This window comes from Nicotiana tomentosiformis, chromosome 8 (genome assembly GCF_000390325.3).
Source record: "Nicotiana tomentosiformis chromosome 8, ASM39032v3, whole genome shotgun sequence".
Lineage (NCBI taxonomy): Eukaryota > Viridiplantae > Streptophyta > Magnoliopsida > Solanales > Solanaceae > Nicotiana > Nicotiana tomentosiformis.
In genome coordinates, this window is record NC_090819.1 from 7,581,779 (window position 1) to 7,608,768 (window position 26,990).

At 38.4% G+C, this 26,990-nt stretch overlaps 1 protein-coding gene and 1 long non-coding RNA gene across 3 annotated transcripts; both read right to left on the reverse strand.

Annotated features, from left to right (window-relative positions):
* Positions 1-525: 525 nt before the first annotated feature.
* Positions 526-6,416, reverse strand: LOC104098475 (uncharacterized). Of its 2 annotated transcripts, none has more exons than XM_009605217.4 (4): positions 5,770-6,413; positions 4,284-4,733; positions 3,008-3,314; positions 526-1,063 (listed from the first exon to the last, which is right to left on the reverse strand). In XM_009605217.4, exons 1-4 carry the CDS (start codon positions 6,217-6,219, stop codon positions 927-929), a joined length of 1,344 nt encoding a protein of 447 aa, XP_009603512.1. In that variant the 5' UTR covers positions 6,220-6,413; the 3' UTR covers positions 526-926. The 2 variants fall into 2 exon arrangements, with proteins under 2 accessions (XP_009603512.1, XP_033512610.1); XM_033656719.2 differs by lacking the exon at positions 526-1,063 and adding an exon at positions 1,333-1,677 and having other exon boundaries at positions 5,770-6,416.
* Positions 6,417-8,688: 2,272 nt separating this feature from the next.
* Positions 8,689-11,008, reverse strand: LOC138896617 (uncharacterized). Its single transcript, XR_011409983.1, has 2 exons — positions 10,787-11,008; positions 8,689-9,535 (listed from the first exon to the last, which is right to left on the reverse strand). It is a non-coding gene; the product is annotated as an uncharacterized lncRNA (long non-coding RNA).
* Between the last annotated feature and the right edge of the window lie 15,982 nt (positions 11,009-26,990).

A 26,990-nucleotide genomic window follows, 5' to 3' on the forward strand; every position in this document is an offset into this window, starting at 1 on the left:
AATAAATCTTTGGGAGGAATATGTATCTGAGTAATTAGTTAGGAGAAAATACTTTCTAAAGAATATAAACCAATTCGGATCTTAGAGCTTTGCTCAAATTTGTCGCAGCTAAAGGGTAGCTGCAACAGTTCGTCACAACTTGCAACCAATGACGTAGGAAAGATTTTATGCAAGCAGTGTCCGTCTATTGTCACAATTCTTTTGTACTGGTTTAATTTATCTCGTCGGAAAATGACGTTATATAGCCGTTTTCAAAATAATAACTGAAAAAATATTTTTTTTTTGTATATATATACATTATATATGTTATATACAAAAATTATACAAATTTTATAAACTTTTATGGCTACCAAATATAAATAGTTTCTGGCGCGGGCTAAAAGTGATAATACCCCTAATTTCTTTTGTATCCCTTACGGATATGGTTACCAAAAGGATTCTTTTTTGTGTTGTCATTATTTATCCTAATGAAATCAGTCATGGGCTAGAAGTAATTTTAAATCATGTTAATTCACACAAAAGCCAGAAGTAACATGACATATATAACATATTTACTCAAATAGCTGCAGTGAAGGTGGCATCAGAACTACAATCCATCCTGATAAGTTATTTAGCAAGCAAAAAAACAATAAGGAAAAAAAAAAAAACAGTCTGGTGCACTAAACTCCCGCTACGCGAAAAGAAAGAATATGATATCAGAAATAATACAAAAGTTGAATCAACAAATAGCTCTATGCACACTCGCTCGCCTTCTAAGAAGGGCAAGGACTTATGAACACAACAACACAACGAAATGATGAAATGAAGAAGAATGAACAGGAGGCACCGGAGGAAAAAGATTGATCTCATATATATCCGCATCGTTTGATATTTTTGCAGTCTAATCATTGCTCGAGTCAAAAAGTCCGTTTCTGATAGCCGATGATTCAAGAAATGCCAATAGTTTTGCCAAGCAACCAAAGAACCAGTGATAGTTCTAATCCAAATATGGTGTGAATAGAACTTCTATCCAACATGAATCCATAAATTGTTACCCCTGCTCTGTTGTTCTCAAAATATTTCACTGCAATAAGTGTGACAAAATGAACTACAATTAGATAATACTAGCCAAGCAGTGTAGGATTAAACGTATACAACAACAACAATAAACCTAATCCCACGGGTGGGTTTGGGAGGGTAATATGTATCCAAATCTTACCCTACCTTGACAATATCAATGTAATATATAGGAGCAAATGCCACAACATGTAATAATAAAGAACCAGGAATAAGAAAATACAAAAATAGTACTAGTACTACTGGTAAGACTAAGAGACGCTATCGAGAGTCATGTTCTTGGTAAGCTGGAGTACGATTAAACATATATAATTGTAAATTTATTTACATTATCTGTTACAGTAGGCATAGGCGGACCCAAAATTTGAAGGTGGTGGGGGCACATGAGCGGACTGCTCAATCAGTGCCCTTGTCTAACTTTTTATCTTAAGAGTTCCAAGTAAAATATATGATCATTTTCAACATATACATATATATTCAGAGTTTTTGCCGAAGTTAACGGTGTTGGATTTTGCATCTGTTACTGCTACTGTTCAACCTTCTTGCTGCTTGCATATTTTTTCTAAAATCCATAACAGTGGTATCAGAGCCTCCATTGATCTTGACGGATATCTGATTTCGCTGAAAAATAACTAATTTCAACCACTTTTAAACCATACACGTTTTTATCCATACCGATTTTTAATCAAATTTTTAACAATGGCAAGCAGCGGTCTCTCTTTGAATACCCCACAAACTTTCACTGGTGAAAACTATCAGATTTGATCAGTGAAGATGAAATCTTATCTTAAAGTTTATGATCTATGGGAAGTTGTAATGGAAGACAAACTTATACAACCACTTCCTGCAAATCCTACCCTTGCCCAAATCAAAGCTCATTCAGATGAGAAAACCAAACAATACAAAGCCAAAACTATAATTCAAAATTCAGTTGCAGATTCAATCTTTTCTAAAATCATTGCATGTGAGACAGCAAAAGAAGCTTGGGAAACACTCAAACAAGAGTATCAAGGAAGTGAACGAGGCAGACACAATCAGATTTTAAATTTGAAAAGAGATTTTAAATCTATTAGAATGTAAGATAACGAGACCATCGCTAAGTATTCTGACCGAATTTCTTTAATTGTCAATAAAATCAGGTTACTTGGCGAGGATTTCAAAGATGACAGGATAGTTGAAAAAATTATTGTGACAATTCCCGAGAGATTTGAATCCAAAATTTCCTCTCTAGAAGAGTCTAAAGATCTTTCTACCATCTCTGTTGCAGAATTAATAAGTGCTCTTCAAGCACAAGAGCAAAGAAGGGCCTTCAGACAAGACAAAGTTACTGAGGGTATTTTTTATGCGAAACACCAAAAAGAAAAAGTCGATTATCATTATTGCAAATATTGCAAAAAGAAAACACACTTAGAAAAGTTTTGTTGGTGGAGACCTGATGCATTATGTGGAAATTGCAAACAAAAAAGGTCATGTTACAAAAGTATACAAGTTCAAAGATGCTAATGTACAAGCACTAATAGCAGACGAAGGAATTGAGGATGACCTTCTTTAGACTACAGCAACAGAAGCAAGGAGGAGTGTTGGATTTTGCATCTGTTACTGCTACTGTTTTCTAGAATAATTAGTTGTTTAGTTTTAGGAAGAGTCTGCTAGAAGATTCAGAATTTTAATTATAGTAAGAGTTTACTAATTTAGTTGTAGGAGGAGTTTACTACTTTATTTATTTGGCTATTTAAAGCCCTATGATTAGTAAAATTTTAGAGACATTTTTTCAATTCTATTTTCAACTTTCTTGCTGCTTGCATATTTTTTTTCTAAAATCCATAATAAACGGGGTCACTCCAAACATAGGTTCGATCTGACAGTAGGTATTTATTATATTTCCCAAGTTACTATATTATACATTGTCAGTGCACAAAAGTTAAACGGATAATGATATTAACCAGCATACCTAGTGCCTGTCTTTTCTGGAATGAAATTGTGCTATAGGCATAAGCAGGGACAAATATCGTATTGTCCAACTCATCTTCTTCATCTCCAACATCATCAGAATCAGATCCTTTGGAACATTCAGGAAAACCTTGGCCACAGGTTGCCCGAGTAATTGGAGTCTCACCTTCAATCGAATCGAATGAGTCTATTGTTGCACATACATGCCACTTGGCTGCAAGGCATGTTACAGATTGAGCCTTGTGAGTGATTTTGGTCGCACTTCGCAACAGTATCATGAGACCAGCAAGAAGACTGACAGAGCAAAGCTGCATATTAAGACGACGACGACATTTAGTTACAAGTAACAGCAACTAACAGATGATTAAAGATGAAGATCTGATGGAAGAGCTAGGGGAAATGAGTTAAAGTGCTAACTAGGGGCAGTGTCTCGGTCATCTAAGATAAAATTCATAATATATCAGCCCTTGATTTCGTTTCATATGACAGTATTTGACTGAGTACAGATTTTAAGAAAAGAAAAAAAAAGGCTTTAGCCACATAGTAGAAGTACCATTAGACCGCTAAAAGAGCATGTCATCAGGGGTAGACGTGAAGTGAAATAAAAACGAAGAATTAACCTAAATAGCCATCCACCTAACTTGCTGGAAGAGCTAATGAAAAGGAGTTAAACTCCTAAACTAGATGGTAGTTCCTCGGTCATCTAGGATAAAATTTATAATAGATCCACCCTTGCTTTGTTTCGTACGACAGTATTTGACTGAGCATGAATTTTGAAGAATAAAAAAAAGGTTTTATCCACATACCAGAAGTACCATTAGACCGCTAAAAGAGCATGTCATTAGGGTAAACATGAAGTTTAAAAAAATCGAAGAATTAATCTAAATAGCCGTTCACCTAACTGCTTAAACTAAAATTAGTCGGCAGTTGTATATATGTATAATCCATATATAATATGTGTATAACCATATATAATCCGACCGGCTATTTGTATAAAGATCCCTTTAAAATTAAAGATCTATCAAATATAGAATAGTGTCATTCTTTTTAGAATAGATATAAAAGGAAAATGTCATATAAAATGGAACAGAAGGAGTGATTGATTTGGCAAATCTGTTCTGTTGCTAGAAATACTTGGACAGTGAAATACATGTGCTTGTGCTACATTCTCATTAGTTGAGTGTCACATTTATATCAATTGTGATCAATGATCTAGTTCTAACTATTTCTGTTAAATATAGGAAGCAATGAAAAATAAGAATTTGTATAAGGCATACCGCAAGTTCACCACTTTTATAGATATGAAGATCTGCAGTTGAGCGCGTAGTCATGAGAAGGGACGCGAATTGGCTTGCTGTAATGAACATCAACGCCCACAAAATGAATGCACGATACCTATGGCTAATGATCCTCAAATGCCTCCTGATTCTGAGATGCTCTCTCAACACTGATTCAACGTCCGAATCTACATGAAAAACCTGAGCAAAATCTTGTAGTCGGAGAACTTGAAGGTAACATATCAACCGGAATAGGACACAAACTAGAAAGAACACGACCGTCCTATAAAGCCAAGAACTCAGCTCTAGAATGCACGCGACAATGTCACTCGCGATGACATTGCCTAAGAAGGGGATTTGTGTGCCACCTGAACTGTACCACCAAATCTTATACGCGCATTCAGCAGCAAAACATGGTAGGACAAATATGAATAGGATCTTTAGTGAACTCTGCATATTGAGAAAAACAGTTACATTATTGTTAAATTTTGTTGAATCAAGGCATACAAATTGCTTCCTATTAACTGATCTGACAAATATGAAATGCAACTTAATTACTTCTGTTTCCCTAACAGATGGCTAAGGTCATTTTGATAACATCTGGAGAAGAAGAGTCCTCTGGATCTCGACTGTCCAAATCATAAAAGGAAGAAACCTTTGACATCAAAGTTGATCAATTCTCCATCCTTTCAACTTATATAGGAGTAAATCAACAATATTTTCTATTCTGAAATTTCTAATAAATTGACACAATTCCAATAATAATGTTAATAAATGTGAGTGCCAAAACTTTCAAGAATGCATTTAACCATTCAAATTTTAATCTTTGATTTGGCTATTTTCTTCGACCAAGAACAACAACAAATTCAGTGTAATCCCCGGTAGCGTAGCCACATAGAGTGAAGGGTGTTCAACTGAACATTCTTTATCGGAAAATTACACTAAGTATATAAAAAAAATAATACTATGAGTTTATGCGTTCTGGTCAAAAATTATTTTTTGAACACCCTTTGTAAAATTTTTGGCTTCGCCACTGGTCAGAGGCGGAGTCAGGATTTGAAGTTATGGGTTCGGAATCTAATAAGTTATTGGGTTCTAAATTAATAAATTATATATATTCGATAAATTTTTTAAGACAAATATATAGTTTGGACAAAATTTACTAGGTTCGGCCAAACCCGTAGGTCGTACTCTAGCTTCGCCCCTGCCACTGGTAATCCCATAAGTGGGGTCTGGGGGAATAATGTATACGTAGACCTTATCTCCACCTTGTTAAGGTATAGAGGTTGTTTCTGATAGGCTCTCGGCTCAAGGAACAGTAAAAAGGAAGCAACAAACCATAGCAACAATAAGGTAATAAGATAACGGAAGCGAAAGCGAACGACACAACAACTAATATGAATAAGAAAATACAAGAATATTACTAACCGAAATTGAATAAGAACTTAAAATAAAAAAGAATGAATAAGAAGAGGAGAAGACGTACATTGAGCTGTTGTGTGTAGCATTTTCTGACGGTTTCACTCTCATCACAAAGCTTGTCAAGAAACAAGAACCTCCTCAGTCCATATTTCTTAACAAACCGAGAAAGACAGATAAAAGAGAGAGCAGCAACACTGCTTAGCGACAACTGAACAACATTGTCATAAGGTCTACTGTGCGCAGCATCACAATCGCTACAAGCTAGAGAGAAATGAGAAAGACAAGGCACAACTATAGCCAACAGAGCAAAAACAAACCAAGAAAGACAAGCTGAAAATGGATCGGATTGATCTACACACATCCATTTTAGCCATGTCCGAAAACTCCTCAATTCGTCGTACTCATTCGATACACTTCTCCCTAACTCCTTGTTCTTGTTGATCAGTAAAGCTTCGCTTTTGTCACACATTGTTGTTTCTGACCGAGGTGGAGCTAGGATTTTGAGTTTATGCATTCTGGATTCTAGAAAATACGGCGTCTGAACCAAAGTTACTGAATTCTGTCGAATCACTAAGCAGAATTATACTTTGTTAATGGTGTCTAAAATGGAGGTCCAAGAGAGAATGAAGTGCGGAGGAAGAAAGAGATGATTCTATAAGTTTCTTTTTAAGCCAAAAGGAGCAATGCAGAGGACAGTGAGGACTGAGAAGTATACTTTTATAATGGAAAGTTAATAGTAATGCATTATGGTTCAAGATTCTTCCAATCAATGACCAAACTTGGCATATTGATTTGGTGTCTATATAATATTAACTAGATTAGTTGTATTATATTTTTTTTTTAAATTATTGCTATGTAGTATATTTAGTAGTAGTTCACTTTTTTTTATTTCTCATCCGGCATTTGATATTCGTTATCTGGGATTTATTTTGCTCTTTTAAATTTTCTAAATTTTACGTGTTAACAATCTAGTAACGCAATTTATAGGGTGATTAAAGATAACAATTTGTATTTAGTAGTAGCATATATATTAATTTATTTACTTTGTTAAAAGTAAAGAATAAATACTCTTAGAGTAGTTTTGTTCAAGGACAAAATTATATTGAAATTATAATGAAGAAATTGTAATATTGAAAAACTAATTCCTTAATTATTGAGTACTAATATTTTGCTTGGTTCATTGAACTATTAAAGAAGAGATATATGATGCATCGTACAAAATATGTGTTTAACTTCCAAGATTTAAAGTTTGATATAAACATCAAGTGTTGGCAAGTATTTAATTTAACGATGATTAATAGCGAATAAACCTACTTTTCTGGGACATGTGAAGTGTTCTCAATATTACTTCAGCAGAAAAACTGATGTATACATTTGATTGGAGTGATTAGAGTCAAAGAGAGAATTTTCTTAAAATTATTCACACACTTATTTATATCAAATCAATAAACACATGCATGACGTCTGTAATTATTCATATGCATTTTTACCAATAATCATGGGAAATTTATACATAATCATAAATAAACTAATGTGATTTAATCTTGTTCGGTATATTGCCATTAGGTCGGGCTCTTCCATAAGGGATGTTAATTAACTCGTTATTAGTTAATCCTTCAAATCCTAATTAAATGCCTATAAATATACTATTACGGGTGTTGGAAAAATAAGCTTTCGAAGAGAGTGGTAGGATTTGAAATTCTCTATATCTTCCGGGAGAGTATTTAGGCTGTAGAAATAAGAGATCCAGGATCGATCTGCTTTGTAAAAATTCTTATCGATCAGTAATTTAAGTCCGACTAGTAATTCAAGTCGCGATCAAAAGAGATTCGCTCTCGCAAAGAAAACTCATGTAAATCTCCTAAATTAATTCTTACATTGAATTACTTAAGATCTAAACATCAAACATAAGTAAGTTTTTCAAATTCTTTATATGATTTTGCTTGCCTAGGAATCTTAGGCAAGTCTCGTGTCAACATACTAGCTAGTAAGCTAACCAAAGCTGTAAATATATATATATATATATATATATATATATATATATAGCACCAAACTTGATTTGTTTGTTAGTTTTGTCTGTACATATATGAAACAATGAAAGAGACTCGCAAAATTTAATTACAAGACAAAATGAGATCATATGCAGAGCAGCTACAAGCTACAGGTGTATTAAGTTTATAGGCCAAAACATGCGATTATGCAAATGGCCAACCTGCCCATTTCCCACCCCATTATCACAACATGTGAAATCCAACTTTCTTCTCTTTATAAAATGCACTAGATTAGGCGTCGGCCCGTGCTAGCACGGGCACAACCAATTAAACGCTCCAATACGTACCTTTAATGTTTGTTTGAAAATATTTATTGTATTAAGTTTGAGTAAATTAGCAATTTGGTATATTTATCTTTGTATATAATTTCTTAGTCAATATGAAATTGAGCTTTATTAAAATGAGGTGATTACAAGCCCCGATTCTCAAGGGAGCAAAACATTGATGGTAATTACATGATGAAATTTTGAATTCATGTTTTTTTCTTTTTAAAGTATATTATAAATAAAATAAAATACTTTTTTCTTTCTCACATTTGACTCTAAAAATGTGCGTGCTTGCTCTTGAATTCCAAATTCTATTCCAAGTACCCATTTGTCTTCTTACTATTGGTCCTCAGTATTTGTTTAAAGTGTCCGTATTTAAAATTAATTTATATTCATCCTTATAGCTTGTTTGGATGGTTGTTACATATCGTTTCATAAAGTATCGTATTGTATTATACTGTACTGTACCGTATCATTTGATGAATACAATATTTGGATAGATTGTATCGTTTGCCGTTGTTTCATGATATCATGCACTAGCAATATGAAGAATAAACTTGCAATATTATAAAGAAAAATTATGACACGGGTAAAATTGTTATACAAAAAGGTAGAGTAAATGATAAAATAAAATTATTTAATAATAATAAAAGGTGAGATGAGTGAAAAAGATAAGGTAACGACGCGACCACACCAAATCGGTCGTTACATAAAGTGGCACATTTCGTCGTTATGTAACGACAGATTTAACGATACGATACAATACAATAAAATTTAAGTAGCAATCAAAACAAACATCGTATTTAAAGTAACAATATGATACAATACAATAGGTAACAACCATCCAAACTAGTCAAATTTAGAGGTTTTAGTTCTTTTTTATCCCCAAAGCCGAATGCCAGATGAGTGAAGATGTAGTATGATGATTCCGCTGTGCAAGAACAAAGGTGATATCCAGAATTGTAACAACTATAGGAGCATCAAGTTATTAAGCCATACCATGAAAGTTTGGGAGAGGGTGGTGAAAGGGAGGGTAAGGAAGGTGGTGTCTAATTCTAAAAACCAGTTCGGGTTCATGCCGGGGCGTTCTACTACGAAAGCTATCCACCTTATCAGGAGGTTGGTGGAACAGTACAGGGATAGGAAGAGGGATTTGCACATGGTGTTTATTGACCTAGAGAATGCGTATGACAAGGTCCCTCGATACATGCTTTGGAGATCCCTGGAGGTGAAAGGGGTGTTGGTAGCGTACATTAGATCGATAAAAGATATGTATGATGGAGCTAGGACACGGGTCAGGACCGCGGGAGGTGACTCAGAGATGTTTCCGGTGGTTATGGGGTTACACCAAGGATCCGCTCTTAGCCCGTTCTTATTTGCCCTGGCGATGAACGCCCTGATACACCATATTCAAGGGGAGGTGCCATGGTATATGTTGTTCGCTGATGATATAGTTCTGATTGATGAGATGCGGGGAGGCATTAATGAGCGACTGGAGGTTTGGAGGCAGACCCTGGAGTCCAAAGGTTTCATGTTGAGTAGGACAAAGACGAAATATCAGGAGTGTAAGTTCAGCAGCGTGACGGGGGAAGCGGACATGGTAGTGAAGCTCGACTCATAAGTCATCCCTAAGAGAGAAAGTTTCAAGTACCTAGGGTCAATCATCCAGGGAGATGAGGGGATCGACGAGGATGTCACACATCGTATTGGGGTGGGTGGATGAAATGGCGGTTAGCGTTTAGAGTCTTGTGTGACAAGAAGGTGTCACCGAAACTCAAAGGTAAGTTTTACAGAGCGGTGATTAGACCGGCTATGTTGTATGGGGTTGAGTGTTGGCCAGTGAAGAATTCACATATCCAAAAGATGAAAGTAGCCTAAATGAGGATATTGAGATGGATGTGTGGGCATACTAAACTGGATAAGATAAGGAATGAAATATTCGATAGAGGGTGGGCGTTGCCCCCGTAAATGATAAAATGCGGGAAGCGAGGCTTAGGTGGTCCGGGCACGTGCGGAAAAGAACCATAGATGCCCCGATTAGCAGGTGTGAGCGGTTGTCTTTGGTAGGTACGAGAAGAAGCAGAGGGCGGCCTAAGAAGTATTGGGGCGAGATAATCAGGCAGGACATGGCGCGACTTCAAATTTTCGAGAATATGGCTCTTGATAGGAACATGTGGAGGTCGAGCATTAGGGTGGTAGGCTAGGGGTAGTCGAGAGTTCTTCCCTCTTTGTATCGGGTAGTTTGATAGAGTTTTGTTTAGACATATGATCATGATCCCAACTCCTTCCCTACACTTCTGAATAAAGACAAAAACAAGGAAAATAAACACTTGGTGGCACTTTCCTTTTTGGCATGTCCCAAAAAGAAAGTCGCTTTTATATATTTAGAGATAATTTAACTTTAAATTTTCCCTTTTATACTAAATGAGATGAATTACAATCACACACATATAGAAAGGTGCCTAGTCTTCACACAAATTAGACCACAAGTATCACAAATCTTCATTTATTTTTTAAACTCCGTGTCCAATCAAACAGTGCCATATAAATTGGGACGGGGGGAGTAATTCATACCACCAAAAAAAGTTGTGAAACGACGCTATTCACCCAAAACATTCAATTTCTAATTAGACAACCAAAGAAGAAACGAGAAAACGAGAAAAACACAAGGCATTCATAAACCGATTCTCGTTCTAAGAATTAAGAACTTAGGGCTGGGTATAAATTCGAAAAAACTATAGAGTGTTACGTATAATTACCGTACCTGTGGAAAGAACGAAAGAGAAGCAAGCGGCGAAGTCACCGGAGAAGTGCGGTGGCGCGCAATGACGAAACCCTAATTCGAAGTAAAGTTGGCAGTAGAATCTAATCTAGAGCTCTGAAATACTTGAAATGCTTGCTAGTTTATAGCTAGCGGGATTCGACCTTAATAGTTTTGTTTTGCTTTTCCGTAAAAGGAAAATAAAAAAGGGATAGCGGTCAATTAAATTTCATTTCCTTTCTTCTTAGATGTGGATTAAATCTAAATTCGCACCGACTAGGTGATTTATATGCACCGGTTAATTTATGATTTTTTATTGACTAAATCTAAATTCGTGCTGAATAGATGTTTTACATGCACCAGTAAATTTATGAATTTGAAAATACTTTCTGTCACGACACCAAATTCTCTCCGTAGGATGTCGTGATGGCACCTAGTCTCTAAGACTAGGTAAGCCTATCAATGCGGAATAATAATAAATATCTGAAATAAATAAACTACAATTCAAACAATTTCAACTCCCAAAACCCAGTAGAAATAAGTTACAAGCTTCTAAGAATTTATTCTCAATGTCTCTATATGTCAAGGTCTAAATAAAATATAAGGAAGCAACATAAAATGATAGAAGGGGACTCCGGAGTCTGCGGACACGCTGGCAGATATACCTCGAAGTCTCCGTGCGCAAGTAACTCACTGACGTCTAGGCTGGTAAAATGTACCTGGATCTGCACAAAAAGATGTATAGAAGCGTAGTATGAGTACACCACAGCGGTACCCAGATAGTGCCAAGCCTAACCTCGGTAGAGTAGTGACGAGGTCAGGTGAGGCCCTACTGGAATATAATAATGGCATGGTAAAATATCTATCAATGTAGTAAAATAAAATGACATTGAAAATGAATCAAATAGTATGTCACATTTAATGATATCAAATAATTACAAATAATATCTCGTGGAATCAAAACAGAATTTCCTTCAACTTTATGAAAATCACAACAATTAATCGAAAGCAACTATGGCCATAAATCAATATCAACAAGGGCATTCACGAGGTACCGCCTCGTAGTCCCAAATCATAAATAAATTCACAATATCTCATTTTCTTATATCACCGCGGGAGCCTTCACAATTTATTTTTAAAAAATATTTTTTCCGAAATAGCATCCCGCGTTTTAGCCACCCTTATCACACCGCATGACTTCTAGTAGTTTCCCTACTAGCCACGCGTATCAAGCCACTCTTATCTCACCGCATGCGTTTCAACACCCAGACCTTATACCACCGCATGCGTATCAATATCACAATATATCACAATTTGCACCTCAAGTGTCCAATATTTTAATTTTTTCAAAAATAAATCGACAATAATATTTTTCAATAATAAAGAGCTCATGGCTCATGCCAAAATAATCCAACAATAATATTTTTCCACAATAAAGAGCTCACTGCTCCATCACAATGAGTACAAAAATATTCAGGAGTAAATAATTCAGGAAAATAATATTTCAAAATCTTTAATACGTTGCTTCAATATCAAGTTTAAAAATGTCAAATACTTCATATTAATAATATTTAATCTAAAGAAAATCAACCTTCAAATAATGCACAGAATTAAAGAAACCAAGTTTCAACTAAACAGGTCAAACAATTAGTAGAAAAAGGTCAAACAAATTTGAAGTATATATCTCATATCATTGATGAAGAATATAACAAGATAAAATAATTTAATAAATGCTCAATAGCGATCTACACAATTTAAAAATATAATCTTTCACATTTAGCCCGTGTACACACTCGTCACCTCGTGTACACGACTTTAAACACATTTTAATAATCACATTCATATTAATTCTAGGGGAAATTTCCCCCATACAAAGTTAGACAAGTCACTTACCTCGACTTGCTCCAATTTAACTAAGTATTATGCTTTTTCCTCGAATTTCTGACTCCGATCGACTTGTATCTAGTCATAATTAATTCGATACAGTCAACAAAAATTATAGTAATCAATTTCATAAGAAAATATTACGTTTTCATTAAAATCCGAAATTAGCTCAAAATTTGCCCGTGGGGCCCACATCTCGGAATCCGGCGAAACTTATAAAATCCGATAACCCATTCAATTACGAGTCCACCCATACCAATTTTACCAAAATCCGATAACAACTCGATCTCCAAATCTTAAATTTTCGTTTCTATGAGATTTTCTAAAATTTTCCAAATTTCAATCTCAAAACACTAATTAAATGGTGAAAACAATGATATATCCATGTATATTGACCAAATTCGAGTTAGAATCACTTATCCCAATGTTTTCCCTTGAAAATATATCAAATATCGCTTCTGCTCAAGCTCCAAGTTGTTAAAAATGGCGAAATGGACGAAGCCTCCCTGTTTTTATAACTTACAGATCTGTCCAGGGTAACCTCGATCATGGGGTCCGATCATGGAGTCCGATCATGGGGAGTCCGATCATGGAGTCCGATCATGGGCTGCCTCGATCATGGGCTGCCTCGATTTGTTAGGGACCTCAATTTTGTAAGGGACCTCGATTGTTATGGACCTCGATTTGTAAGGGACCTCGATTTGTAAGGGACCTCGATTTTGTCAGGGACCTCGATTTTGTCAGGGACCTCGATTTGTAAGGGACCTCGATTTGTCATGGACCTCGATTTGTAAGGGACCTCGATTTGTAAGGGACCTCGATTTCTTAGGGACCTCGATTTGTAAGGGACCTCGATTTGTCATGGACCTCGATTTGTTATGGACCTCGATTTGTAAGAGACCTCGATTTGTTATGGACCTCGATTTGTCATGTACCTCGATTTGTTAGGGACCTCGATTTTGTCAGGGACCTCGATTTTGACAGCAGCCCGATTTTTGACAGCATTTCCAGCAGAAAAATTGCAGCAGCTAAGTCCCACTTTTGATTCGTTAACCATCCGAAACTCACTCGAGGCCCTCGGGACCTCAACCCAAAACACCAACAAATCCTAAAACATCATACGAACTTATTTGAAACCTCAAATCATATCAAACAACGCTAAAATCACGAATCATGCTCCAATTCAATCTTAATGAAACTTAGAATTTCTAACTTCTACATTCGATGTCGAAAGTTATCAAATCAAGTCTGAATGACTTCAAATTTTGCACACAAGTCATAAATGACATAACGGAGCTGTGAAAATTTTCAGAACTGAATTCCGAGCCCGATATAAAAAAGTCAACTCCCTGGTTAAACTTCCAAACTTTAAATTCCTATTTTAGCCACTTCAAACCTAATTTTACTACGGACTTCCAAATAAAATTCCGATCACGCTCCTAAGTCCAAAATCACCATACGGAGCTGTTGAATCATCAAAATTCTATTCCGGGGTCATTTGCACATAATTCGATATCCGTTCACTATTTAAACTTAAACTTTAAATTTTTCATCAAAATTCCTTATCTCGGGCTAGGGACCTCGGAATTTGATTCCGGGCATACGCCTAAGTCCCAAATAACGATACGGACCTACCGGAACTGTCAAAATACTTTTCCGTTTGCTCAAAATATTGACCAAAGTCAATTTAGTTGAGTTTTAAAGCTCTAATTCACATTTTAATCTATTTTTCACCTGAAAACTTTTCGGAAAATTTTATTGACTGCGCACGCAAGTCGAGGAAGGATAAATAGTGCTTTTCGAGGTCTTAGAACACAAAATTAATTATTAAATTTAAAGATGACATTTTGGGTCATCACATTCTCTACCTCTAAAACAAACGTTCGTCCTCGAACGAAGTTAGAAAAAGTAACTAAGCTGGTGAATAAATGTGGATAACTGTTGCGCATATCAGGCTCGGTCTCCCAAGTCGCCTCTTTGACCGGATGACTCGTCCACTAAACCTTCACGGAAGCAATGTTCTTTGACCTCGGCTTTTGATCCTGCCTATCCAAAATAGTCACTGGTTCCTCAACATTAGATAGATCCTTGTCCAACTGAACCGAACTGAAGTCCAACACATGAGACGGATCGCCGTGATATTTTCGAAACATGGAAACATGGAATACCCGATGAAACCCAGAGAGACTAGGTGGTAGTACAAAATTGTAATCCACCTCTCCAACTCTCTCAAGAATCTCAAATGGCCCAATATACCTAGGGCTCAACTTGCCCTTATTCCCGAACCTCATCACACCATTCAAAGGCGAAACCCGGAGCAATACTCGCTCACCAACCATGAATGCAACATCACAAACCTTCCGATCCGCATAACTCTTCTGTCAAGATTGGACTGTACGAAGTCAATCCTGAATCAACTTAACCTTTTCCAGGGCATCCTGAACCAAGTCTGTACCCAAAAGTCTAGCCTCGCCTAGTTCGAACCAACCCACTAGGGACCGGCACCGCCTGCCATGCAAGGCCTTATACAGAGCCATCTGAATTTTTGACTAGTAATTGTTGTTGTAAGCAAACTCCGCAAGTGGTAAGAATTGATCCCAAGCACCCCCAAAATCTATTACACACGCACGAAGCATATCCTCCAGTATCTGAATAGTACGTTCGGACTGACTGTCCGTCTGAGGGTGAAATTTTGTACTCAACTCCACACGAGTACCCAACTCTCGATGTACAACCCTCCAAAACCGTAAGGTAAACTGTGTACCCCGGTCAGAGATGATAGATACCGGTACACTGTGATGTCTGACAATCTCGCGAATATATACCGGAGCCAGCTGCTCTGAAGAGTATGTAGTAATCAGAGGAATAAAATGAGCTGACTTGGTCAATCTATCCACAATCACCCAAATTGCATCGAACTTCCTCCGAGTCCGTGGGAGCCCAACAATGAAATCCATAGTGATTCGCCCCCATTTCCATTCTGGAATTTCCAACTTCTGAAGCAATCCCCCCGGTCGTTGATGCTCATATTTCACCTGCTGACAATTTAGGCACCGAGCTACATATTCCACTATGTCTTTCTTCATCCGTCTCCACCAATAGTGTTGTCTCAAGTCTTGATACATCTTTGCAGCACCCGAATGAATGGAGTACCGCGAACTATGAGCCTCCTGGAAAATCAAGTCGTGCAAACCATCTACATTTGGCACACATAGCATGTCCTACATCCGTAATACATCTTCATCTCCAATAGTGACTTCTTTGGCATCGCCGTGCTGAACTGTGTCCTTAAGGACAAGCAGATGTGGGTCATCATACTGATATTCCCTGATACGATCATAAGAGAAGACTGAGAAACCACTTAAGCCAAAACTCGACTCGGCTCGGAAACATCCAATCTGACAAACTGGTTGGCCAAGGCCTGAACATCCAAGGCCAAAGGCCTCTCTACTTCCGGTAAATATGCTATGCTGCCCAAACTCTCCGCCTTACGACTCAAGGCATTGGCCACTACATTGGCCTTCCCAAGATGATAGAGAATGGTTATAGCATAATCCTTAAGCAACTCCAACCACCTCCGCTGCCGCAAATTAAGATCTTTCTGTTTAAACAAATTTTGTAAACTTCGGTGATCGGTGTAGACCTCACAATGGCCACCGTACTAATAATGCCGCCAAATCTTCAAGGCATGAACAATAGCTGCTAACTCAAGGTAATGGACCAGATAATTCTTCTCATGAACCTTTAACTGTCTGGATGCGTAGGCAATCACCCTACCGTCTTGCATCAACACTGCGCTGAGGTCAATAAGCGACGCATCACAATACACAATATAAGATCCTGAACCTGTAGGTAATACCAACATTGGGGTTGTAGTCAAAGTTGTCTTGAACTTTTGGAACCTCTCCTTACATTCCTCGGCCCATATGAATAGATCACCCTTTTGGGTCAATCTGGTCTTAATAGTTGTTCATAATCAATTACAAAAACGTCAATTAACTTCATGTTAACAAAAATCTCGTTTTAAACCTTCACAATACTGATAACAAGATACGAGACATGAAGACCTCATAATTATTTACCCGAATTAACGAGTCACCTTTAACGTCACCTAGGAGGGAACCTACCTCATAGGTTAAAACTCAATAATTACAACACAAAATTGGCAAGTATGCACAGAGAATTTCATATAGAATTTTCAAATAAGCCTAACAGGCATGACTCCCTATTAGTACTATAGTACAAGTTAAAATTCACAAGGGAGAACTTAAACACAAGAATTTTCCTCACAAGGATCTCGTCCTTATATAACTTCCACCGCAACTCGTAGCCCAGTTTAAACATATCAGTTTATATTAAAATGCGAGGATCTCGTCCTCGGTTCTGAATCACAAGTAATATGCACATTGTGCCAATTGAAAATTTCCATTTTCTCCGTTTAAATAATTTCGGTTACACCAAATCACAACACATAATGAACCTCATATCGGTAAGGCATATAATTCACAATTTGTAATTAATTATCCGTAAATTACATAAAAACTTACCGAAATGAGTAACAGAAAACCACATTTAGCCTCACAGGTCTTATTAGTGACCAACATGGAATGATAGGCGTAGTTATCTCCATGGAATCTCCCAACAAGAGTAAACACATAAGTAGATTGTAGAATTATGAAACTCACTCATAAGTGGAGCACAATAGGAGGACTCGTCTCGATACTCAAAACCGAATCAAGTTAAGGAATTTATTCCTTTATATTGTATCAAGGTCGTACATGTAACGACACCAAATGATTTAGCGACCTCCACTATACCATAAAACAAATATATCAACGGTTGGGTCTCCACCTCCAGGACACCTTCTACCCGTCTGTCCTCCACCCCTAACTGGTCGTGTGGGTGGTGTAGTAACTGCAATGGGGCACGTAGCCTGAGTGCTTTGATGAAATAAGTCTCTCCCAAGTTTTTGACAATTTTTCTCATGATGTGCCTAGTATCACCGTATTCATAACAACCCCTTTGCGGGTTTGGATGCTCATATTGAGTCTGTGCAAGATAACTGGAATAACCATTGTAGGAACTCATGTCGGTGGTGCATTAAAAGAACTTACTGGAGCACCCCGAGTAATCTGATGTGCGGACTGGGCTGGCCGACTACCTGAGCCCCCTCCATAATGATTTATACTTGCAGAGTAGAATCCACTTAATCCCCCAGAACCTCGAGACGGCTTGGTCTCCTTAGTTTCTTTTTTCTTTTTCACCCCGAACACATTCTAATATCTTGGTAATTTGTACAACTAGCAGCAATGAAGTATCATCTTGTAGCTCCCAAGTCATACAAAATTTTACAATCATAATTGAGTCCTTTAATGAGTCTGTAAACTCGCCCTCTAGCTGTAGGAAGCAAAGTAGGAGTATGACGGGCTAACTTATTGAACTTGATGGCATTTATTGACACCGTCAATGGCGACCTGGCGCAACCGTTCAAACCCTATACGCCATGCATTACGGAGAGTCTGGGAAACAAACTCTTTCAAAAGCATTTCTGAGAACTGAGCCAAGTGGGCGGTGTTGCATTGGCTGGTCTGCCCTCTTCATAGGCTTGCCACGAATACCGGTGGAGAATTATCTCTCCCAAGGAAAATTTCTTCTTTTGTTATGCTGACTCAACACTGTTGAGCTGACCCATTTCTTAACATACTCTTTGATCACAACGATCACAAAAGTAGAGCTCCATATAAACAAATCTTGGCACGAACCACATAGTCCAGAATCTCGTCAACAACTGTACTTCCTACAAAGCACCCCAAAATCCGCAACAGTGACGTCCACGCTGAGAAGACCTTCTACAAATTTAGAGTTGTTTCTATAACTCCTTTGGTATTGAAGTATAGGATTATTAAGGAGGCGGACATACCGCAAGTCCCAACCTTATCCTCTACAAATCTCAGGCCTTAAACATGTGTAAATTTTAGGGAACCTTTCAGTACCACATATATATATATTTCAGGCCCAAAACCAATATAATACATGACCCCGCAATCCACCTATTGATAGTGGACGGCGTGAAGTCATAGGTCACAACGTCCGATGATCCACAATAATAACCTTCACAGCTCGTATAAATCAACCAGACGCCAATGTCCGTTGCACCCCGCACATGATTCACTAGGTGATCTCTCAATACGCCCACATCTTCAGTCGCAACCACACGTTAAGGCAATATTTGAGCATCTCTAGCTCCCTCGTAGTCCATCTGCGACATCACGAACCGTCGACACACAACTGATATTGAGTGCGCAATGTCATACACGAGTGGATACAAAGGAATATAAGATATATGTTTCATGCTAAATCAATGCCGCACGATAAGGAATCAAAGAAATGAATATTTCCTAACAGTTCCATAGCCTCTCGAAGATAAGTACAGACGTCTCCGTACCGATCCGCAAGACTCTACTAAACTTGCTTGTCACTCATAACACCTATGAACCTAGTGCTCTGATACCAACTTGTCACGACCCCAAATTCCCTCCGTAGGATGTCGTGATGACACCTAGTCTCTAAGACTAGGTAAGCCTATCAATGTAGAATAATAATAAATATCTGAAATAAATAAACTACAATTCAAACAATTTCAACTCCCAAAACCCGGTAGAAATAAGTCACAAGCTTCTAAGAATTTATTCTCAATGTCTCTATATGTCAAGGTCTAAATAAAATATAAGGAAGCAACATAAAATGATAGAAGGGGACTCCGGAGTTTGCAGACGCTGGCAGATATACCTCGAAGTCTCCGTGCGCAAGTAACTCACTGACGTCTAGGCTGGTAAAAATGTACCTGGATCTGCACAAAAAGATGTGCAAAAGCATAGTATGAGTACACCACAGCGGTACCCAGTAAGTGCCAAGCCTAACCTCGGTAGAGTAGTGACGAGGTCAGGTGAGGCCCTACTGGAATATAATAATGGCATAGTAAAATATCTATCAATGTAGTAAAATAAAATGACATTGGAAATGAATCAAATAGTATGTCACATTTAATGATATCAAATAATTACAAATAATATCTCGTGGAATCAAAACAGAATTTCCTTCAACTTTATGAAAATCACAACAATTAATCGAAAGCAACTATGGCCATAAATCAATATCAACAAGGGCACTCACGAGGTACCGCCTCGTAGTCCCTAATCATAAATAAATTCACAATATCTCATTTTCTTATATCACCGTGGGAGCCTTCACAATTTATTTTAAAAAAAATATTTTTTCCCAAATAGCATCCCGTGTTTTAGCCACCCTTATCACACCGCATGACTTCTAGTAGTTCCCCTACTAGCCACGCGTATCAAGCCACCCTTATCTCACCGCATGCATTTCAACACCCACACCTTATACCACCACATGCGTATCAATATCACAATATATCACAATTTGCACCTCAAGTGTCCAATATTTTAATTTTTCCAAAAATAATTCGACAACAATATTTTTCAATAATAAAGAGCTCACGGCTCATGCCAAAATAATCCAACAATAATATTTTTCCACAATAAAGAGCTCACTGCTCCATCACAATGAGTACAAAAATATTCAGGAGTAAATAATTCAGGAAAATAATATTTCAAAATCTTTAATACGTTGCTTCAATATCAAGTTTAAAAATGTCAAATACTTCATATTAATAATATTTAATCTAAAGAAAATCAACCTTCAAATAATGCACAGAATTAAAGAAACCAAGTTTCAACTAAACAGGTCAAACAATTAGTAGAAAAAGGTCAAACAAATTTGAAGTATATATCTCATATCATTGATGAAGAATATAACAAGATAAAATAATTTAATAAATGCGCAATAGCGATCTACACAATTTAAAAATATAATCTTTCATATTTAGCCCGTGTACACACTCGTCACCTCGTGTACACGACTTTAAACACATTTCAATAATCACATTCATATTAACTTTAGGGGAAATTTCCCCCATACAAAATTAGACAAGTCACTTACCTCGACTTGCTCCAATTTAACTAAGTATTATGCTTTTTCCTCGAATTTCTGACTCCGATCGACTTGTATCTAGTCATAATTAATTCGATACAGTCAATAAAAATTATAGTAATCAATTTCATAAGAAAATATTACGTTTTCATTAAAATCCGAAATTAGCTCAAAATTTGCCCGTGGGGCCCACATCTCGAAATCCGGCGAAACTTACAAAATTCGATAACCCATTCAATCACGAGTCCACCCATACCAATTTTACCAAAATCCGATAACAACTCGACCTCCAAATCTTAAATTTTTGTTTCTATGAGATTTTCTAAAATTTTCCAAATTTCAATCTCAAAACACTAATTAAATGGTGAAAACAATGATATATCCGTGTATATTGACCAAATCCGAGTTAGAATCACTTACCCCAATATTTTCCCTTGAAAATATATCAAATATCGCTTCTGCTCAAGCTCCAAGTTGTTAAAAATGGCGAAATGGACGAAGCCGCCATGTTTTTATAACTTACAGATCTGTCCAGGGTAACCTCGATCATGGGGTCCGATCATGGAGTCCGATCATGGGGAGTGGAGTCCTGTAATGACCCAACCGGTCATTTTAACTTTTAGAACCCCGTTCCCTAAAATAAAACTTTCCGTAGGTGCTTGTAATGATTTATGACTTGTGGGGATGGTTGGTTCGGGATTTGGAAGTGTTTGAGGTGAAACCGGAACACTTGGTTCCTTAAGTTGGCCTTAAAGTGCTAAGTTTGACTTCAGTCAATATTTTGAGAAAACGACCCCGGAATAGAATTTTGATGATTCCAACAGCTCCGTATGGTGATTTTGGTCTTAGGAGCGTGATCGGAATTTTATTTGGAAGTCCATAGTGAAATTAGGCTTGAAATGGCTAAAATAGGAATTTAAAGTTTGAAAGTTTGACCAGGGAGTTGACTTTTTGATACCGGAGCTGGAATTTAGTTCCGAAAATTTTCATAGCTCCGTTATGTAATTTATGACTTGTGTGTAAAATTTGAGGTCAATCGGAGTTGATTTGATAGGTTCCGACATTGAATGTAGAAGTAGAAAACTCCTAGTTTCATTAAGCTTGAATTGGGGTATGATTCATGGTTTAAGCGTTGTTTGATGTGATTTAGAGGTTCGACTAAGTTTGTATGATGTTTTAGGACTTGTTGGTATATTTGGTTGAGGTCCCGAGGGCCTCGGGTGAGTTTCAGATGGTTAACGGATCAGAATTTTGACTTAAAAAGCTGCTGCAATTTTTTCTCTTCTGTTGTGCATTCTGGACTGTCATCGAGCCCAGACCTCTAGCCCAGACCTCGAACCCAGGTATCGAACCCAGGCATCAAGCTAGAGTTGACGAGGCTCAGGCTCGAGCTTAGGTATCGAAGCCATGATCGAAGGCCCATCTCGAGGGCCATGATCGAAGGCAAAGCTCGAGGGATAGGATCGAGACCCAAGATCGAGGGTCGCAACCTTTGACTCAACTCGATGCCATGATCGATGCCATGACCGAGGTCCAGGTTCGAGCTGGTTGATCGAAGTCCAGTACGAGGGCCAGGATCGAAGGTCCAGTTCGATTCCATGATCGAGAGCAAGGCTCGAGGGTCACTATCGAAGGACCATGCTCGAGCCTGAGATCGAAGACAACCCTCGACGCCCTGATCGAAGGCACAAGTTCGATGTCACGATCGAGGCCCTGTTCGAGGCCCAGTTCCAAACTGCTGGGCAGTTATAAAAACAGAGGACTTTCGTCCCATTTGCCATTTTTTGGCGAACTTGAGCTTGAGCAGAGGCGATTTTTGGGCAGATCTTCAAGGGAAAAACATTGGGGTAAGTGATTCTAACTTGGATTTGGCTTATGAACATAAATATATCATTGTTTTCACAATCTAATTAGTGTTTTGAGATTTAAATTTGGAAAAATTTAGAAATCTCATAGAAACGAAATTTTTAGATTTCGGTATCGATTCGGAGTCGGCAAATTTTTAATTAATTTCGGGATTTTTATTCAAAATGTAGTATTTCCTTATAGAAGTTATTTCCTACAATTTTTAGTGATTGTACTGAATTATTTTGGTTAGATTCGAGCCAGACATAGTTGGATAATCGTGGAAAAGGCAAAATCTTGGATTAAATTGGAGCAAGACGAGGTAAGTCTCTTGTCTAATCTTGTGAGGGGGAAATTACCTCATAGGTGATTAAAAATTAAATAATTGTTGTCCGTGCGTAGCTACTATTAATGCTAAAATCCGGGTAGTTTAGGACTCAAAGCATGCATTACTTGTGTAAATTGTATTCTTGGATTAATTAATATTAATTGATATATATATATATATATGAATATATATTGTGAATTGTTAGATAAAGTTATTAAAGGATGAAAACCTCATATACTTGATTCTCTGTATAAATTATTAATTGTTAAAGAAATTATTCTTCCTCCCAAATTTATCTCATAATAAATATACTCTCCTTCCGGAGGTACATAAAAATGTCCTCCTTTCTTGTGGAGCGGGCCGAACGCCTCGGCAGGATAGATGCATCTATGGATCGCGCCGCACATCCCTCTGCAGTATACACGACACTCTGGATTGGGCCGTACGTCCTCGGTAGAAATCGTGCTTAATAATAAAAATAATTACACGATGCTTTAATAATTTATTTCAGCTTGTAAAGCTAATTAGTAAATTAAAAAATCTTTGGAATCTAATGAATTATTATTCTTGCTTGTTAAGGAATTAATTGTTACTCCTGTAAATGAGATTTAATTGATAAATTGGAATTTATCTGAATTAAAAGAATATAATTAATATATTGAAAATTGATACATTTGAAGGAATTTGATTATTTTCGCTGATTAAATAAATTCTGTAAATCACATTGATTTAAATATCCTAGTTTTATTTCAATTGTTATTGACCTATAGTGAGTGTCAAAGTCGGCCATCTCGTCTCTACCACTTTGAGATTAGGCTTGATACTTACTGGGTACACGTTGTTTACGTACTCATACTACACTTGCTGCACTTTTTGTGCAGGATCTGAGACAAGTACTAGTGGAGGACCTATCATCACATACCCACGTCATCCAGAGACATAGTGGTGAACTGCCTTTTTGAGCCGTTCTGCAGCTACCAGTGTCTCTTCTGATATTTATATTCTGTCTATTTTATTTCAGACAATATTTGGAGTTTTGTATAATCTACTAGATGCTCATTCACTTGTGACACCAGGTCTTGGCACACACATTGGTAGAGTTTGGGTTTATATTTTCTTGGTTTTAAATTTTATCAATGTATGCTTAATTTATAAGTTGGCTTGCCTAGATGTAGTGTTGGGCGCCATCACGACCTACAGATGAAATTGGGTCGTGACAACATGGTATCAGAGCACTAGGTTCATGTAGGTCTCACAAGTTATGAGCAGACCTAATAGAGTCTTGTGGATCGGTACGGAGACGTCTGTACTTATCTTCAAGAGGCTATATGGTGTTAGGAAGCTACCTTTCTTCATATTCTATCGTGCAATTGATGTAGTACTGAATATCCTTCTCTTATTCTTTCACAAATGGTGAGAACATGCTCTAATGATATTCCAGACCAGGGAAGAGCTACTCCTCTAGTTGCTAGAGGCTGAGGCAGAGGCCGAGGCCGAGGGAGGGCTCCAGCCCGTGGTAGAGGGCGAGGACGTCCCAGGACTATTCCGGTTATGCCGCCAGTGGATCCATTAGAGAATCCCATTATTAAGGAGCAGGGTGAGGTGCGTGTGGCAGAGCCAGCTCCGGTGGACTTCACATCTGCACCGGGATTTCAGGATGTTATGGGTCGTATACTGCGATTCATGGATAATATGACTCAGGCCAGTTTATTTCCGGCAGACCCAGCCACATCTCATGCGGGCGGGGGAGCACAGACCCCTACTGCACAGGCTTATGGACAGGCAGCTGCTATATATCAGACCTAGGGTGCATTACCCGTGGGTGGAGTCCAGCCAGTGGCAGCAGCTATACCTGAGCCCATGCAGGCTATAGCCACCGATCCTCAGAAACTATTGGACAGATGGACTAGACTACATCCTCCTGTCTTCGGAGGTGAGCGGCATGAGGATCCACATGATTTCATTGATCGTTGCAAGGATAGACTGTACAACATGAGGATATTGGAATCCCATGGGGTTGATTTCGCTACTTTTCAGCTAAAGGGTAGAGCCCGTAGATGGTGGCAGTCTTATGCTCTTGGCAGACCAGCAGATTCTCCTCCCATGACTTGGGACAGGTTCACCCGCATCTTCTTGGACAGGTATATTCCACCCTCCCGGAGGGAAGAGTTGCGGTTTCAGTTTGAGCAGCTCCAGCAGGGTCAGATGTCAGTGACCGATTATGAGGCGAGGTTTTCTGAATTATCTCGTCATGCACTAATGATACTCCCTACTGAGGCGGAGAGAGTGCGAAGGTTTGTAGCCGGTTTACATACTGGTATTCAGGCTACTATCGCTCGAGAGGTTGAGATGGGTACTTCTTATGAGCGAGTCATGGAGATAGCCCGGAGGATTGAGGGTGTACGTCAGCGGAGCCGAGAGCAGATTATGAGAGATAAGCGGTTCAGGTACTCTGGAGAGTTCAGAGGTGCTCCGTCCGGGGGCGGAGTTCAGTTCGTGAGGGGACAGTCCAGCAGACCCCCATATCCAGCACCACCACCTCCTCGAGGTGCTCCAGTGCGACCTTATCTCAGTGCTATCCCAGAGAGTTCTTACCGCCCACCAGCTATTCAGGGTCCTCCCAGTGGGTATTCAGGTCCCCAGGGCCAGACACTTAGTCAGCAACCCATCGCACCGAAGAGTTGTTACGAGTGCGGGGATCCCAGTCATATGCGGAGGTTTTTCCCCAGGCTTCGGGGTAGACCAGTACAGCAGGGTCAGCAACCTATGCTTACCGGACCAGTTGCTCCACCAGTAGTCTGACCACCCAGAGGTGGAGGATAGGTGGGTAGGGGCCGTACTATAGGTGGAGGTCAGCCAGGCGGAGGCCATCCAGTTGGCGCTCCAGCTCGGTTCTATGCTTTTCCGGCTAGACTAGATGCAGAGGCCTCAGATGCCGTGATTACAGGTATTATTTCTGTTTGTGGCAAAGATGCCTCAGTATTATTTGATCCAGGATCTACATATTCATATGTGTCATCTCTATTTGCTCCATTCCTGGGTGTTTCTCGCGAGTCCTTGAGTACTCCTGTTTATGTGTCCACTCTCCTGTGGGCGATTCTATTGTGGTGAACCGGATCTACCGGTCCTGTATTATTACATTCTGTGGTTATGAAACTTGAGCAGATCTCCTATTGCTTGAGATGACCGATTTTGAAATTATTCTAGGTATGGACTGGTTATCCCCATATCATGCTATTCTAGATTGTCATGCCAAGACTGTTACCTTGGCTATTCCAGCATTGCCTAAGCTGGAGTGGAAGGGTTTGCATGTTAGTTCATTTAATCGAGTTATTTCTTTTATAAAGGCTCAACACATGGTTGAGAAGGGTTGTTTGGCTTATCTAGCCTATGTTCGGGATACTACTGCAGAGACTCCTGCTATTGATTCAGTGCCTATAGTTCGGGAGTTCCCCGATGTATTTTCGTCAGATCTTCCAGGTATGCCACCTGATCGTGATATTGATTTCTGTATCGACTTGGCTTCAGATACCCAGCCTATATCTATCCCACCGTATCGTATGGCTCCGAAAGAATTGAAAGAATTGAAAGAACAACTTGAAGAGTTACTAGCCAAAGGGTTTGTCAGACCGAGTGTATCGCCTTGGGGTGCCCCAGTATTGTTTGTGAAAAAGAAGGATGGAACAATGCGGATGTGTATTGATTATCGCCAATTGAACAGAGTCACTATTAAGAACAAGTACCCGTTGCCGCGTATTGATGATCTATTTGACCAGTTGCAGGGTGATAGGGTATTCTCTAAGATCGACTTGAGGTCGGGGTACCATCAGTTGAAGATTCAGGATTCGGATGTTCCGAAGACTGCTTTCCGTACTAGATATGGTCATTATGAGTTTCTGGTAATGTCTTTTGGTTTAACTAATGCACCGGCAGCATTTATGGATCTGATGAACAGGGTATTCAGGCCATATATTGACTCATTTGTCATTGTCTTCATTGATGACATTTTGATCTACTCACGTAGTAAGGAGGAGCATGAGCAGCATATGAGAGTAGTGCTTCAGACATTGCGGGAACAAAAGCTATATGCTAAGTTCTCTAAATGTGAGTTTTGGCTAGAGTCTGTAGCATTTTTGGGAC

Excerpts from the sequence above, each read along its gene's own strand:
- LOC104098475 (XM_009605217.4), bottom strand. The coding sequence starts at position 6,219 with ATGCATAAACTCAAAATCCTAGCTCCACCTCGGTCAGAAACAACAATG. Across the intron at positions 4,734-5,769 it reads GCTACACACAACAGCTCAAT|AGTTCACTAAAGATCCTATT; the intron begins GTACGTCTTCTC and ends CTCAATATGCAG. Across the intron at positions 3,315-4,283 it reads ATAAAAGTGGTGAACTTGCG|CTTTGCTCTGTCAGTCTTCT; the intron begins GTATGCCTTATA and ends CTTAATATGCAG.